The sequence below is a fragment of the Pempheris klunzingeri genome, chromosome 15 (assembly GCF_042242105.1).
Source record: "Pempheris klunzingeri isolate RE-2024b chromosome 15, fPemKlu1.hap1, whole genome shotgun sequence".
In the NCBI taxonomy this organism is placed as follows: Eukaryota; Metazoa; Chordata; class Actinopteri; order Acropomatiformes; family Pempheridae; genus Pempheris; species Pempheris klunzingeri.
The window spans coordinates 9,446,850-9,460,161 of record NC_092026.1 but is presented as its reverse complement, the minus strand read 5'-3'; the positions used below and the strand labels follow the sequence as shown (position 1 = coordinate 9,460,161).

General features: G+C 43.6%; 1 protein-coding gene across 1 annotated transcript in view; it reads right to left on the bottom strand.

The window, feature by feature from the left end:
• Nucleotides 1–13,312, bottom strand: part of kmt2cb (lysine (K)-specific methyltransferase 2Cb) — a 57,129-nt gene continuing 43,817 nt past the window's right edge. The window contains exons 41-60 of the mRNA XM_070845806.1: nt 13,227–13,287; nt 12,861–13,093; nt 10,321–11,949; nt 9,884–10,075; nt 8,384–8,548; nt 8,157–8,286; nt 7,900–8,047; nt 7,576–7,760; nt 7,333–7,469; nt 6,768–7,050; nt 6,072–6,211; nt 5,446–5,559; nt 4,220–5,333; nt 3,990–4,126; nt 3,321–3,463; nt 3,038–3,212; nt 2,825–2,941; nt 2,651–2,724; nt 1,931–2,039; nt 1–1,824 (exon numbers count right to left, since the gene is read on the bottom strand). Of these exons, the coding sequence (XP_070701907.1) occupies nt 1,732–1,824; nt 1,931–2,039; nt 2,651–2,724; nt 2,825–2,941; nt 3,038–3,212; nt 3,321–3,463; nt 3,990–4,126; nt 4,220–5,333; nt 5,446–5,559; nt 6,072–6,211; nt 6,768–7,050; nt 7,333–7,469; nt 7,576–7,760; nt 7,900–8,047; nt 8,157–8,286; nt 8,384–8,548; nt 9,884–10,075; nt 10,321–11,949; nt 12,861–13,093; nt 13,227–13,287 (5,379 nt within the window). The 3' untranslated portion in view covers nt 1–1,731. The remainder of the gene's footprint in view (nt 1,825–1,930; nt 2,040–2,650; nt 2,725–2,824; nt 2,942–3,037; nt 3,213–3,320; nt 3,464–3,989; nt 4,127–4,219; nt 5,334–5,445; nt 5,560–6,071; nt 6,212–6,767; nt 7,051–7,332; nt 7,470–7,575; nt 7,761–7,899; nt 8,048–8,156; nt 8,287–8,383; nt 8,549–9,883; nt 10,076–10,320; nt 11,950–12,860; nt 13,094–13,226; nt 13,288–13,312) is intronic.

Here is a 13,312-nt window from a genome sequence, read left to right as displayed (position 1 = left end):
AAATTCAATTCCACAAACTCCAAACCTCATACTCTGTACACTTCAAAAGGCATTTTCAAAAAAAAAAAAAAAGAAAAAAAAGAAATGATAAAAAGAAAGAAAAACAAAATCTGACTACACGACCAAGAAAATGTAGCACAAACACACTGGCAGGATGATGTAATATCATACAAGAGAAGAAAAATATCCAAGAAACAATTTTGTTACAACCATTCATTGAGAAAATATATACAATTGAGTCTTCGGAAAGTTAAAAAAATACATGCCATATACATTACAAGTTCTAAGACTGTCTCCAAAATTTTACAGTCAACTTGAAATTGTGCACGCAAAAACTCTTCCGTTTCTAAGCATGTGACTTGTGAAGTGTCAGTATAAGAAATATTTCTGATTAAGGAGAATGCCATTTCTGTCCACAAAGGTAAAACGACCTTCGGTTCCAAATAAGAGTCCCCCGTACGATTCTGTCTGTCACACACTGGTTCGTCTAACTCACAACATCATTAGACGTTTTGCACCTTATTTTAAAAGCAATGTAAAAACAAAAACAGGTAAATACATGTCCGTGTTCCTATTCGTGTTAAAAAGTTAAAAAGTTGTTTTGGGGTTTCAAAACCTAATTCACAGTTCTTTAAAATCAAACCTGATTAACAGCAAACAGATCACACTGATCTCTTACTATTTGAAGAGTTTTCTTTTTGATTCTGTAACTGATAACTCGTTACGTTAGTCAACAAAAATATTTCTTTTTTTTTTGAGTGGTCAAAGTATGTGTAAGTCACAAAACACTACGCTACAATACCTTACTTTTAATACAACAAAAATACTTTGTGAATTATTGTGGTTATATTACAAATTCTGTACAGAATAATCATAATATATACTCTCAAACTGAAATAACGTCCATCTTAAATAAATTTCAATGACAAACAGAACAAAAACATTTTAAAAACACCCAAACATCAAGAAGGTTAAGGTAGTATTTGGTCGGTTATTCCTATAGTTTTCTTTATGTACATTTATACAAAAGTAACAGCATGTCTTCCTCAATCTTCAAAAACAATAGCAATCTAGCCTTCTTTAACTCAATCTCATCATTTTGAGAATAAAATTCATTCACTCAGTAATAAATACAAAACCTCTCGAATTCCACACAAATCACATGACAGAGACCTATGATAAAACTGACTCATGGAATCAAGTATTTTAAAAAGTTGTGTGTGTGTGTGTGTGTTTTTTTGTTTATTTTCTTTTTTTAGTGCAAGTTAATATTCCCTTCGCAGTATTCATTGCTGTACATTCCTCATTCAGTGATGTCTACATTAAGTCATACGGTATACATTAACAGTATGAAACAAAAGGGCCTGCCCTTAGTAAGCAATAAGGCCGCACCCTGCACAGTGCTTTCTCATTCGCTGGTGGATTCCGCACCCCATGTACACCAAACACACCGATACATACAGACAGACGGAGGCGCCTCATACAACACAGCCTCCCACATATGGCACAAGTCACATCCTGCTACTGGTTTACATTTCCCTTCCTCCACCCACTTTCTTCCATGATCTTGATGAACCAACGCGTAAATTCATTCATCTCTTCCAAGGGTCCAGGTCCTTCTGCTCATTCATAACATGACTTTAGTGTGAAGCCATTTTGTCTCTCTGCAGAGACCACAGCATCCACACACTATAGCAAGGAATGCATTTAGATTTGTCACTTTTGTTTTCCTCAGTTGATCCATTTCCTGCATTCGGGAGTTCCACAGTGGCAAGCAATCTTGTGCTGGTCCTCCGCAGCGTCAAACTGGTAGTCGAAACACAGCTGGAAAACAGGGAGGGGAGCATCAGTTTCTGGCCATCACAGTTGCACTTTTGACACATACTTTCATGCAACGGTATAAGTAAGAAGTGTAATCAAAGATATGCACCTCCTCTCCTTTGTCAATTCTGCGAATGCAGCTGATGATGATTTTGTAACCCCTTTCAAATGTGACCACCTCAGCAACACAGTTCGGGGCACAAGAGTGGTTGATATACCTGAAAAATAAGACAAAAATGAAATTTAGATCACACAACACTGCTAATGACTATAATATTGCCAATACTGTTGTACAGAATGACAGGGGCACCATCTTGGAAAAAAGTATCCAGCTCTTTGCCACACTTGGAGCTGCAAAAGCATGAAAGACTTCACGTCGCAAACATCAATTCCAAAAGCATTATCACAGTTGGAACCATTAGGTTGAGTATATGGTACATTTACAAGCCACCAACGGCAACAAAAACCAGATCGGTACACGTGGCAGTTATGACAAACCATGCAGATCATTTATAATACATATAAAATAGGCTAACACTAGTAGAACCACAAACCACACGTGCCGTCTATGGCGCCATGTTGGGAGACTATAACAATAAGCCAGATGCAGACAGCCAGTCAGTAAAAGGCAGTCTGGCCTCATGTGAAATTGAATGAGGTTACAAAGAACAGACATGGTGCATGGTGAACTCAGATAATAAAAGCATAGACACATTCAGTTTCAGTGTTACACGTACTCATTAAGAACACACACTTCATATTTAGATCAGAACATCTCATTAAATGTTTACATAGCCGTCATATTAACGCTAAAGGGATCTCACAATACCTTGCTAGCCCTCCAGTTCGAGTGGCATCAACAACATGTTGGCTGTCAATGCGGAACATGAACACTTGTAGGTTCTGTCAGGGAGAGAGGAGAATTAGTTTCTCTTAGTTTTGGAGAAGGTAACTTCAGACAAAATGAATTTCGGCTGAAAAAATATTAAAAACAGATGTGTACCTGAGATCTATAGCTCTTCTCCTTCCTGATGGCAACCTCATTTCGGAGGATGGTTCCGTTGTACTCAATCACCATTGTTTGTTTTTCAATGTCTCTAGCAGCAAACAGCCCCAGTCCCTGTGTGAATATTACATATGTAGGTGTTCATAACGTACACAGCAAACAGAATCCAAGAGCCTCTGCCTTAAATCAAATACATTTTTTGACACTGACCTGGATGCGGGAGCGGGCCAGATAGACATTGGCTCTCCACTCACTCTTCATCCAGCGGTACTGAGAAGACCTGGGGTGCACTACTGGAGGCTTGCTGTGGGGGGCGCCACCTTCTCCTTGGGCCACATTCTGGTTGGACCTGGCACTGCTGCTGGATACAGCCTGTGGTTGTGGCCTTTATATCGACAGGAAGTAGTAATGAAAATGAAAAAAACATGAATAACAGTCCAAATTGAATGTGTTTTACTTTGAGACAACATATGTCTGCTTTAGTTTACGTTACCTTATCACCAGTGAAGTGTAGGAAGAGTTGGTCCTTGGCTGGGTGCGGGCACTGCCACTTGGATTGAACATGAGAGGCAACTCCACAAGAGGGTTGCGTCCGTAACGGAATGAGTACCTGTCACAGGCCTCCACTCCTGGGAGCTGGAAAAACGAGCACAAAGAGTAAAAACAGTTACATCCTGCAGGCTCAACTGAATATGACCTACACATTTGTTTAAACTTCATATCTCAATGCGCAGCGGGACTGAGCAGTTCTGGAGGTCCTTACTCCCCACAGACATCGGGCTTTACAACCCCTCAGCCAATGGCAGAGGCTCATGACCTCGGCTGCTGGTTGACCCCTCTGACCTCTCTCCCTCTCCAAACCCACCACCCTCAAGAGTTTGTGCAATAATCCTTCAAGGACTATGTGATACTTTTTATTGGCACCTTGTATTCATCTGTTTATGTGACTTTCATTTATTTATTTGCTTTTAAGTAATTTTATTCGGTTTTGACCACATACCCAGTTCATACTACCTTCTTTTATTGTGTATCGTCTGCAATCTATATTTTTATGCTAGTACAATTATGTGAGCTACTGGACACCTGAAGAGGGATGGAAAAGTATCTAACCATCTATCTATATTCTTTAATCTGAGTAAAACCACCAAAAGAAGCTACTAACCGATTCACTGATCTTGGTGACTGCAGGGACTGTGAGTCCAAACAAGTCCTCTCCTTTCAGGTAAATGGGGAAGAGCTTTAAAGTGCCTGCTTCGGTTCTTTTCTCAGCAACAGGTCCCAGAACCTTATCCCACACTCCTAATTACAGTGAGAAAAGCACAGATGAATGATGGTTAGAAGGCCTGAAATACACAACAGGAATATTTCTGTGAAGAATCCAGAGGGTCAAACCTTTAGCAGAGGTGTCAGTCAGGACCAGGTCTTGGTAGCCTTGTTCGATGACTCTGATGTTAAACTCTGGCAGTCCGTCGTGTTCCTCAACAGAACAGATGTAGCGACAACGGCGGTTGCCATGGCGCATGCTCCAGTAAATGCGACAAGCCTCATAGCCAACTGGAAAGATGGCTGTTGGTGAATGGAAGGCTGCAATTTGTAGAGGTGTTAGTTGGCCCATTGCATGTGACACCAGGCTGCCGACTCGAAAGGTGTAGCCCAACTCAGGCTGCCGCACAGCTGTGGCAATCTGACGGAGTTCATCTCTTTGGACGTAGACACGTCGAAAGACAGAAAAGCAGCGCAGCTCATGCTCCAATGCTTGTCCGGCTGTTCCCCGGGGCCTGTGAGCGTGACATAGCATGGTCTTGTCCTTGAAGAAGGTGCACTGAGCTTGCAGTGCACAGGTGAAATGGTAGATGTTGGTGCATCGTAGGCGGTGGCAGCCACTGGTGGCCCCTGTCTGCTGGCAGTAGGCGCAGCGTACCGTTTGGCCACGACGCAGTGCAAGTTCAACGTTGATGAGGGCGCCAGCCTGCGTCTCATACACCTCAGTCGACCACAGGGCACAGTTGAGGTGAACCCATACATCAAGATCTAGATTAAGAAGCCTAGCAGGGCCGTCAGTGATTCCATCTCCAAACTGGTGGCAGAAACAGCACCGCCTCTGATCCCGGAGAAGGGCAGGAGGGCGCAGCGAGGCCCCGAGTTTCTTCAGGAGCTCGTCGATCTTATCCTCATCTGGGATTTGGGAATTCCCTCTTGGCACCACCACCTGTACAGTCCACTTCCTCCAGCGGAGGCCTTTCTGTCTCTTTCCCTGGTGCCAGCCATCATGGGGTCTTGGCCGGGCCTTGAGCTTCACTGTCACTTTGATGGCATCAGACTTGGTGTCCGTCTTGGATGTCTCGCCTGCTGTGGGAAAGGGGATAGGAGTAGAGGGTGGGGACTGCTTGGGCTGAAGCTGGGCCAGGCAATGAACATCCAGTGATGACATATTGTTATTGTACTGGTGCTGAATTTTAGACAGGCTCTCCGTTTCCTCAGAAGCAGGGAGAAGGGACACGGACTCCTGAAAAGATGAGAAAAGAGCCATGATGTCCAGAGAAAAATAAAAGTCATATTAACTGCATGTTATTTAGACTCAACACTGGGGTGTTTCTACGTGTTACAGCATTAAAGACCTTAGTTTCTGTGGTTGCTCGGGATTGCAGGGGCGATGAGGAACAGTAGAGAAGGAAGCAGCTGTGACTGCAGAAGACCAGGTCTTCTTCGGATTTCAATCGGCCTTCAGATTCCTAATAAGAGAGATCAGTAGTTTTAATTGCCTGAATAAGAAATGAGGTATTAAATCAAAGCCAGACCAATGTGAACTGCTTAAGCTCAGCTGACGTTAAAAGAGGTTATTAAATAAACATCACAATCATACAATATTCAAGTAATCAAACTACTCTTAACACTCATAAGATATACCGTTAAATCCATCTTCGATCAATTTGTGGGCTAAACTCCAGCAGGCAGGATTTACATAATCTAAGCATATGGGCAGTATTTCTGGAGTGCTGTGTTATATAGACTTGCATGTCCCTTCAGGCTGAAAGAAGACAATATATCCCTCTGAGCTAAAGTCTGGCATCCAGTCATGGTTCATCTATTCCCCCGAATGGGAAATCACTGATCCATAGTGTTTGGCAGAGACAATTTATTTATGAACTCATAAAGCTTGTTGTGCTATATTAGTCTCAAAAATACACTTTTATAATCCAAGTTCCCAGCTCCAGCTGCCACCCAGGCCTAATTAATTCGGTACCTTCATGTGGGCAGGGAGATCTCTGATGGATTTCTGCACTCCATTTCCCAGAACCACCACCTTACAGTGGCAGCACCACTGAGGTTTACATCCAGGGCTGGAAGGAGTCTTCTGGTCAGGTCCTCGACCAAGAGCTGTGCCTGAAGTAACAGAAATATGTTCAAAAATGACGTCCATTTCAAAATGCATTCTCCAACAGTAAGCCTACAATGGTTAGATGCTTGACTTTAAGGCTCAGAAATTGAAACATGACACTAGACGACTGTCCCTCGCCATCAACTCTTAGTGAAGTGTTCATTCTCTTGATGTCTCTGTGCTAAGAGCACTCATTAGGTCTGTGAGTCATGTTTTCACAGCAATAAGCAGGAGTTTGTTTGCCACCGTATTCTAAACAAAAATCGTTTACTCTGCTTCATTAGCGGAGAGAACCACTGAAATCAATAAAGATGCTTGTCGCCACCTGGGCTACACACTGTCCTCAGAAAAGTTTGTAAATACAGTTAAGAAAGATAATTGGTCCTCTGGACATTTAAAGACGAACAATTACGTCGTGAGATTATGTTGTTGCTTTGTGCTTTTTCCACAAGAAGTCATTATGTTCAGTTTAAATCAGGCATGACATTTCAATTACAGGCTGTCTTGTAGTAGTTATGGGAATAGGAGATGCTCTTGTTTAATTTAGTTCTATTCCCTCACCTGGGCTGTTGGGATGGAAGCCGAAATGATGTGCCTGCTGCTGCTGCATCATCCCCTGTGCTACGCTGGGCCTTATCATCTGTCCCGGTCGTCCCTGAAGCCCTCCACTGTCTCCTTGTCCATGGAAGAGCATGGGAGGACGAGGCTCCATGCCATGAGGGCCCACCCTTTGACCACCAAGTATAGAGTGGGGTGCCCTGTCTGGTGTGCTGCTGACCTCATAGCTACTGGGAATCTTCACACACAGCAGGTCTGAAATGGCTGCCACTACACCCGTGATGTTCTGAGAAAAAAAACAAAAACAAAACATGAATATGAAAGTTAATAAGGAAGGCCATCAAAAATATCATGAATTGTTGAGACTGGATTGTTGGTGTATAGTCTGCATTTACATCTGTGGTCATTTTCTTTAACAACGTTTTTATTGTTGTGAGGAAGTCAATCACAAGTGGTCAATACCACATCCTGTCCACACTGCATCATAGGACACACGTTAATGCCAGGTATGAACGGGGCTTTACTTTGTGAGTACTAAGTCAAAGCTGAACTTCTGTAGTATTCCCACCTCTGCTGCAGCTGGTCTGAGTGTGATAGCTACAGACACCAGCCCTTGTTTGGAATCATTAGACATGGGGCCAAAGGGTGAGCTGAAGAACATCCCAGAAGGCTCCGTTTTGATATCCTGTAGTTTGACTTCTGACCCTTGAGAATGAAAAAGGAGGACATTCATAAAAAAAATGCCATACTGTTAAGGCATGCTGCATGCTGGAGTTGTCACTTTAAATTACATCCAGTTGTGTGTGTTTACCTTTCCCATCAGGTGCTGGAAGCATGGGAAGGACAGGAGACAGGCAGGGGGAAGGTGGCTCTTCTTTTACGCGAGACATGTCTGGATAGCGACTAATCTCCATGCCAACCACGCTCTCAGGAGATGAGGATGGAACAAAACTATCAGGCGTGTCCCTGTCCTTGCAAGGCTCCTGTCCTCTGTTACTGTTATAATTTCAGGGGAAGAGATCAAAAACCACCTCTGTCAAGATCATTCAATAACATAATTACATGTGTAATCTACTCAAACAAATGTTAATGGTGCAGAGGCCCTTTGAAAGAATTTCTGTTAATTATCCGTTACCTGAGCTCCTCCTGGTTGTTGTGAGGAGGAGTGGGAAGGGAGGCTGGAACATCCACAGTTTTGGGTCCTTGTGCGATGGCCCGGGCTAGCAGGTCTTCCTCAGTCCTAAATGGGACATGCAGTGGCTTTGGGACCAGGCCTTTGGACACTGTATGAAACAGGAGCACAATGTGAATATGAATGTACACACTATACTTGCATTTTCTGATGAAAATACTGATTTCTGTATGTAAAGATACATCATCTTGAATGCTTACCCATGGCAGCTGCTTTGCTGGCCAGCTCTTCAGTCGTGGCAAATCCATTGATCATTTTCTGTCGGTTCACAGGTGGTGGGGTGGGAGGAAGAGATGCCGGTGGTGTTGGAGGATTGCTCAGGTTACTCTGCTGTAAGAATAAGAGCCAAAACAATGTCAGCACATCATGCTGCGGACGTGTCACTGTTTACCCAGTTCCAACAGATCTGGTTCCACGCAGATCTCACCTTATAGGCCAGTTGGGAGTAATAGTCAGAGACTCCATCAAGTGAGGCGCTGCCAAATGTACCAGACAGGAGGTTCTCTCCATTGAGCTGGCCGCTGCCATAGGGAGCGAAATGGGCAAAGTTGACCCCAATCAATGGCTCCATGAGGGGCAACAGGGAGAGTTGCTGTGTGTGGGGAAGGGATAGGATCGAAATCAGACCAATTATGCAAGTGTAATGGATATTTAGGCACAAACTGCAGAGAAACACCAACCAAAATTATACAGATGTATGTTTGTGTGTGTATGAGTATGTTTATAGTAAGTTATATTTTTTATTTTTCCAGATAAAGTAGCCTCAAATATAGTTAGTCCTGGTATCTCTTAGTATGTAGCCTCGACTTTGGATCGAATCTTGGAAGAACAATATGAATCCTCAAAGTCTAAACTTTGGTCCAGTTATCTACTCTCTGCAGACCACAGAACAAGGCTGGTGAATAGGGGCAGAATCAAACTCAAAAGTCCAATATATAGGCTTTCCTGGCTCAAAGTCAAACAGAGCACTAATTTCTCTTATAGCTAAATTCATATTACACCTGTAAGAAACTAGCATTAAACGGTACATGCTCATTTTGTTTTGCTGTGATTATGTGACCGTATTGTAACACATTTCTAATGAGTGAGTCGGCTTCATAAAGTTTAAATCCATAAACCTAAATTAGAGGTCACTAGGACATTTTACATGCTATCGTTACCAGCAGAATTTGACTCAGATAATAGTCAAATGCTGTGCAGCTCCCACCAGTCACATGTACAACTCCTTTGTGCATGGAAAGAGGAAGGGGTGCAGTCCATGATAGCCTAGCATGCTAACCCCTGACAACCAGCCAAAAAGTACAGTTTGCAGTTTTACCCTCTGATCATCCACCACTCTAAATTCACCTGCAAACCACCAGGCCTCCCATCCCCTTGAGCTGACTGCTGCACACCTACTGGATTATGAACTGAACACACTTCAAGGAGCTTCAATAAGCTGGTTTATTGATCACTCTGGGACCACTCTGTTTTGTTGACCAAGATCCTGGAGCTTGGTCAACAAAGCTCTAGGACCAAGATCCTAGAGCTTAGCTTAGTAGCAAGCAAATTAATTGGCCAATGCTCAATTTTCTTTTCATTAGCCAAATTGTGCAATCAGCTTTTTCCTACTCCAAAAATCAGTCCTCCTCTCACCTCAAACAATGAGGGACTTGCAATGTAATTATATAATCAATCCTTCCACTCTCCTGAATAATAACAGCCTCTAATACCTGTAGTATGCTTTACCAGTAATACGCTTATGATGTGTGAAATAAGCATCTGTGCACTTGCTGGAGACAATTTTCTATTCTGACAGCAAATTCTAAATAAAGCATTCATATTTCAGGTTATAGGTTTTCTATCATCTGTTGTTCCCAAAGATGTTAAGTGCAGATCCAACCAATTTTATAAAGAGCAGGTTATAAGGTGGCAAATTCAATTTTACCTGTTTGATTTGGGTCATTACAGTGTCAGGGCCAGAGTGCATCAGTTGCCTCTCATCCCCTTCCTTCTTCCTCTTCTTGTAGCGAGAAGCAGGTTTTTCTCCTCCTTTCGGGGCCCTCTTGTTCCTTCCTTTCTTCTTCTCCTGTTCAGGGATCAGAGGTCCGGGAAAGTCTGGGGTGCCATCTGAGTATGCCTGGATATGAGAAAAAGTTGTTGCATAAAAAGGCTTGAATAAACTTCAAAGTATTTGAGCAGCATTATGGCCTCAAATTAGCTGTTTTCAAACACACAACTATGACTCATTCAAAACCTGACAGCTATGACTCATACCAAATAACTATGATGTGCCTCCCATCTGAATCACTTAGTCCCGTCTATGACTCACTATGTTGATCACCCCCTCAGCGCTCTAACTGTATGACTAACACAAAGACTGACCCCATTGCTGTCCATGGAGCTTTGCCTCAGCAGGGATTTGCAGTCTGCGGGATCCTCCTCCTCTGACCTCTGTTGGGACAATCCAGGTGGAGGTGTACTCTTATTCTTCAGAAGGTGTTTCAGTAGTTCATTGCCAGCTTCCCCCTTGTTTGGACTTTGCCCCGCAGGGAAGGGAGAAACACTCCCTTTGGTACCCTCTTCCTTCACTGAGCTCATTTCTGTGCCAATGTGCCCTTCTCGTGACCCATGACACTCACTGGCATCAGTCTGCTCCAGCTTTATGTTGTTAAGGATCCTGTCATGTTCCTGACTCTGGGTTCTTGCTGTGTCTGATGAGAGACCAGGATGTCCAGACTGGCCTCCAGAAAGCTGCCTCTCTAGCTCTGTATGACTAGGGGTGGAAGATCCCAGTACGGGGGACCTTGACAAGTCCTGGTCACCGAAAAGATGGGCGTTTCTGGTTGGAGTTGAGGATGTGTCTGAGACGCAGGGAGTGAGAGGGGCTGTAATGTCTGAGTGTGGAGTTGAAGGTGTCTTGACTGAATCTGCGTCATCATCTTTCTTCTTTTTGCGGTTCCTCTTCTTTTTCCCTTTCTCGTCTGGGATAATGTTTGAGTACAGTTGGATTAGAGACTGACCCGAGCCTGGAAAGTTAGATGCTAGCGGTGTAGCTGAGTCACCTCCGAACGGTGGACCCTCACCTGGCATCTGAAGCATCATTCCTGGTCCACCAAACTGACGAGGTCTTGGTTGAACCTGGGGAAAGTTAGGTGCTTGTAGGGCAAGATTATCAGGCCCAAAACCAGAGCCCATGTCGCGGGGCATCATTCCATTGCCCATCATGGCCCTCCTTTCACCTTGCATAAACGTCCCAGGTGGTGAGCCCATACCGGGCTGCATGCCCTGCTGTTGGGGGAACATTGGTCCAAGCTGCTGCTGTTGTTGCAGAGGTGGCCTCTGAGGCTGCATGAAGTCCTGCGGCAGCTCTGCATTAAAAAATGGCATCTGAGCGAGTGGTGCCATGTTCCCATCTGGCCCCATCATCCCTTGCTGCTCCATTTCCATACGGTGTTTCAGGGCTCTTTGTCGTTCAACTTCCTGCATTAGCTGCACCCGCTGTCTCTCCTGTTGCTCACGAAGCCTCTCCCTCCTCTCTCGCTCCTGGAAGCCTTCACTGAATGGGTTGTTGTCATCAAACTTCACACCACCTGCCTGCATGGGTTTTACACCACCTGGTGGAGCTGGTGGTGCCTGGGGATCCACAGGTATTTGTGAGTGTTGAGGAATGTTCCCCATTGGCATCTGATGAGGTTGGCCTGGATTTCCCACAGGGACCTGGGGAGGCATTATGGGAGGCATTCCCGGTCCGCTCATGGGCATGGGAGCACCAGGATGCCAGCCAGGTGGTGGGTTGGGCAAACACGAAGGTGCATTTGGCTGTCCAGGATGAAGTGGCATCTGCATCATGGGGTTCATAGGAGGTTGGACTATTGGTGGTCCACTCGGGACCATGCCAGCAGGGCCTGGCACTGGGTGCATCCCAGGCATTATGGGTGTCATATTGTTTTGCTGCTGTTTCACTCTGTACTCCTCTATAAGTTCAGCATGCTCCTTCTGCTGCTTGCGGATCTGAAACAAAAACATGAAAATATCCACAAAAATTGTGACTGAGGTTCTCTATGAAAATTATAAAGAGATTATGTATTGCTTGCAAGGTGTTTTATCACATTTACAAGACAAACTTATGAGGAAACAGGTTTACCCAAGGGAAAACATGAATGTTTCTACTTTCAAACAGTACTTGAAGAATTTAACTTTAAAAGCAGGAGTTGGAAAGTACAATCAATTTTTTTAGCACTGCTTTTTTAGGGAGTCAAAGTAGGGTGACAGGTGCACTGCAGACACAAGCCTGTGTGTTTTGAAATCTTCAGTTAGTTCAGATATTATTTTTCCAAGTTTGCATGGGGAAAAACAGCTAAATATATACATTTCACTACATACCATATGCCTAAGTTATCTGTCAGCTCAACAAATTAATATTTAATACCAATTATGTATGCTATAAATGTAGGATACAGTCAAAGACAACACCTCTGCTCCTGATAAAAAGAAATCCTATCTCTCAAAGTATAAAAAAAATAATTTATGGTAATTAAATGATGAATAAACAGAAGAATGTGTTGAAATCTTACATGTATTGATTTTATCCTTGCCCTAACATCAATGCCAGTGTCTTTGCAAATAAAGTTGTTGTTAGAAAACTATATGTCTACATAATAATGATTGTATTTTTACATCTGTTGTTTAATTAGACCTCATTTCAGCACCACACACTGCCCATAACATCGTGCTATGTAGCTTGGCATTTGCTCCCATGTGTAGGCAATCACATGTGGTGGGAGGGCCATATTTGGCCCACAGACAATCCTTACTTTATACATTAAACTCTGCTCATTGGACTAATGAATGGGCAACGCTATGGTGCAGAGGAAGGCAGAGATAGAATTCAGTGGTGCAGGTTTGACAGGCCGAACATTTACCTGCTCCAGTTGTTTCTGCACTACACCCTGCTGCTCTGTGACATGTTTGAGCTGCTCAGCGTCCTCCTCAGGGAACTCTCTCCCTGCCTTCTTAGCTGTTCTTTGTTTGGCAGACAGGGCTTTCTTAGACTTCCTGTGTGCTCCAATCTTCTCTTCCAGAAACTTCTGCTGCATTTGAAGTAGTTGCTGAGTCTCCTGGAGCCACTCCTCGTACTGAGCCCTCTGAGCATTGTCTGAAAGAAGAAAAAGGCTCTTTTGTTAGCAATCTTGACAGCATAAAAAAAAACAAACATCTTAAAATTTCTAGACCTGACAGACCTTCAAACTAAAAGGCTGAAAATGCATATACATTTTTAGAGAACTTACTGACAAATCCTGGTCCAAAGTTTGGAGGGTTTGGTCTTGCTACTTGGGTTAATTTGCCATCCTGAAAGCAAGGTTGACAAGTATTT